At 32.5% G+C, this 3306-nt stretch overlaps 1 protein-coding gene across 1 annotated transcript; it reads left to right on the top strand.

Annotated features, from left to right (window-relative positions):
- The first annotated feature begins 676 nt into the window (after positions 1 to 676).
- On the top strand, positions 677 to 1530 carry mRpL14 (mitochondrial ribosomal protein L14). The gene is made up of 2 exons (XM_090103793.1): positions 677 to 927; positions 1211 to 1530. Exons 1-2 carry the CDS (start codon positions 747 to 749, stop codon positions 1477 to 1479), a joined length of 450 nt encoding a protein of 149 aa, XP_089959919.1. The 5' UTR covers positions 677 to 746; the 3' UTR covers positions 1480 to 1530.
- Positions 1531 to 3306: the final 1776 nt, after the last annotated feature.

The following is a 3306-nucleotide window of genomic DNA, read 5'->3' as shown; positions in this document are numbered from 1 at the left end:
TTTTCATAAAGAATAGGAATAGGAACCAGCTTTCAAATAAAAAAGAGTCATCAAAATCGGTTGATACAAACAAAAAAAATAAAAAAGACGTGTGGCACTCGAGGACTGCCGCGGTAAAGCTATTGCATAGCATGCCTTCAAGACACACCTCCGAACCCGTCGGAGTGAGGAGCGTGAGGTTTTTCGTTACGGAATTTCTCGATTCGGTCCCCGCGCTCAAGGCCTGCGATAGAAGCTATGCAATAGCTTAAAAATAAATTCGACTTGAGAACCTGCTATCTATTTTTTAAGTCGGTTAAAAATTAAAATGTTATGTGATAGCATGGACCCCAGGACCCAATAAGTATATTGGTTCATGGGTGATAGCACAGACTAATAATAATATATAATGTCTACGTATAATCACAGGATACTATTTCTTTAGGCAAGCAACGCCATCTCTAAAATAATAACGTAACTAACGTAACATAACTATGGAAATTGGAATACATCGAAACACGAAAAGTACATTCCATTCCATTTTCATTGTATATGTGTTGTCTTGTTAGGTCTAAAATCGCCATAAATTTGTATTCAATGCTGAATGAATTTGCCTCTTTAATTTTGTAGATAGATTGCATTTATAAATTCTGTGAATGTCAAAAAATTTATAAGTATGTCAATTGTCAAAGTCAAACTTCAAAATCTAATAATAACCTCAAAAATCAAAATAACACGATTGTTGTTAGCTAATAACATTAATAAAAATGTTTAAAACTATCATAAGCAATGTAACAACAAATTTAACACGAGGCTTTCACACGACCTCGTGTTTAAGTGAAGTGCGATTATTATCCAGGCTCCGAGTTGTGGACAATTCAGAAATCGGCAAGCGAGCTATGGCTGAGGGCAAACCCCCGAAAGTTATATGCGTTTATAACAAACAACGTATGTAATTCATATTACAGCTGATGTTTGCTAAGATTTAAGCGTATTCATTATTAATTATTTTGTCAGTATTGCATGGCAGGCCAATGAATTAAAGTGTACCATCTACCGTATTTACCTACCTCTAAATTACTTGATATAGTGATATTAATCTCAATTTGTTAATTTACAACAGCCTGAATGAGATAATATTCGATTCAACAAATAATATTGTTTATTTGCCTAATACATTCCTTGCAAACCAACCAACACAATAACTTTGAAATATTCTTATTGATTACAGGTGTTGGCTACATTGGTGACAGAGTACTTGTGGCTATCAAAGGACAGAAGAAGAAGGGCATCCTAGTAGGCATGAAACAGACACAGAAAGTCAAAGTACCGAAGTTTGATAGTAATAATGTGGTTTTAATTGATGACAACGGCACACCCCTCGGCACAAGGATACATGTGCCAATCCCAACCATTCTGAGAACTATTTTGAAAGAGCGCACACATGCTAAGGGAGCAGACTACACAAAACTGTTAGGCATAGCTACTAAATTTGTTTAGATTTATTTTTATGAATGTAATTAGTTAGTGTAAATAAATTATATAGATTTAATGTCTTTGTTTAACTTTTGCACGCCTCATAAGCGAAGCGTTGAGGTGGGTACTACTGTCACTTCGCGCAAAACATCTGATTTTTCAAACTTAAAATGTCTTTATGTATCATACATTGCACTTGTAAGATAATACATACACACACATATTAAGAAAAAACACTACTTTTAACATTCATGATATTTTTGATGTCATTTTTGTTATTTAAACTAGTTAAAAAACAGTTTAAAAAAGTTCTGTCTTGGACGTCCGTGTGTCTGTATGTGCGGAGGATTTTCTTGTTAACACGATAGCGACCGAAATACTTTACTAATCGAGTCTTTTTTTTTCTCTTACGCTTGAGTATGCTCAGGAATAGAACCCTTTCATTTTTCAGGGTCTGATTCGATGTGGTTTAATTGTTATTAAATAAACAAAAATAATAATTAATAAATAATTATTAAAAAAAAATTATGAGGCGTGCACTTTTGGATTTTCCAAACTTTTGCTACCCTACACTTGTTAACCTAAATCACATGTTATAATTCATTTTTCGATATTTAATAAATAATTGGTATGCTATTTTCGCTATAAAAAAAGTTCCTCTGAGTGCAAAAATATCAAAACTTAAATTAATGTGGTCATTGTACATAATATTAAAATCAATTATTTCAATCGTAAAAAAAAACAAGACAAAATACACGTGCAAGAATATTTTCCAATTTATTCAAATAACAAAATTACTTACTTGACATGTAAAATTCTAGTAAAAAATTACATCCTTCCATTCCTCTGCATATGGAAGTTTCAATAAAAGACATTCAATATGCCTAGACCAACTATAGCAGGTATACAGAATAAAAATAAAACAAGTTATGAAATTTGAAAATTTAATAAACTTATAATCAGTTCCAGGTGAGAACAGACTTAGGACACGCTATCTAACGATGGAGATGAGAAGACGCAGCTACATGTGACTAATTCATGATTATTATTTATTATATATTGGTCTCGTCTCTACCAGTTAACCAACTTCTGTTTTCAATAAAGTAGGATGTGTTTTTTATGACTTGCAACACTGATTTGATCTTGCTATCAATAAATTCTACAGCATTTTACAATATTTAAACTTTATGAAAAGGAATGTTGTATTTTAATATTTGCAAATAAACATAGTGGAAAAGTTGTTGAAACACACAATCATTAAATGCTCGTTTGTTTCTTTTTTCCTGATATTATTATTTTTTAAATGTCTTGCCCGATACTGAAGCGATTTACAAGTAGAGACGCGACCGTATGTACATGCAGTAAGATTATACATTCCACACATCACAATTACGACACAATATACAACAAATACACCAAACGTTAAGTAAAACGAAAGTGATACGCCGAACCGATGCACAGATCGTATTAAATGCCATTCTTCTGTATTGCTTAGTGTTACCGCACTCAAAAAGGCACATTGCATTATAGATTAGAACATTTATTTACTGTGAATCTCGTAAATACAGGTTATCTACAGTTACTCGACTTATCCATAACCGTGTCGGAACCTAACCAAATTAATTGTACTCTTTCCTTATAATAAGTCACACTTATACTTTAATGGTAATGAGAAAGCGATGTATCGATATAACCAACAAATTTATACAAGTGGCGACGGACAGATAATATAAAATGAGAATACTAAATAACTCGCATACGTCGATGACATTTAATAGAATATTGCATGTATATCGTGACTAGACAGATTTCGTGCGTCTAAATTTTAAACTAACGATTACCGAATCGTGC

Source organism: Colias eurytheme, chromosome 7 (genome assembly GCF_061535395.1).
Source record: "Colias eurytheme isolate Ceu_HAF_F1 chromosome 7, ilColEury1 Martin Lab GWU primary, whole genome shotgun sequence".
NCBI lineage: Eukaryota > Metazoa > Arthropoda > Insecta > Lepidoptera > Pieridae > Colias > Colias eurytheme.
This window is presented reverse-complemented; position numbering and strand designations above follow the sequence as displayed.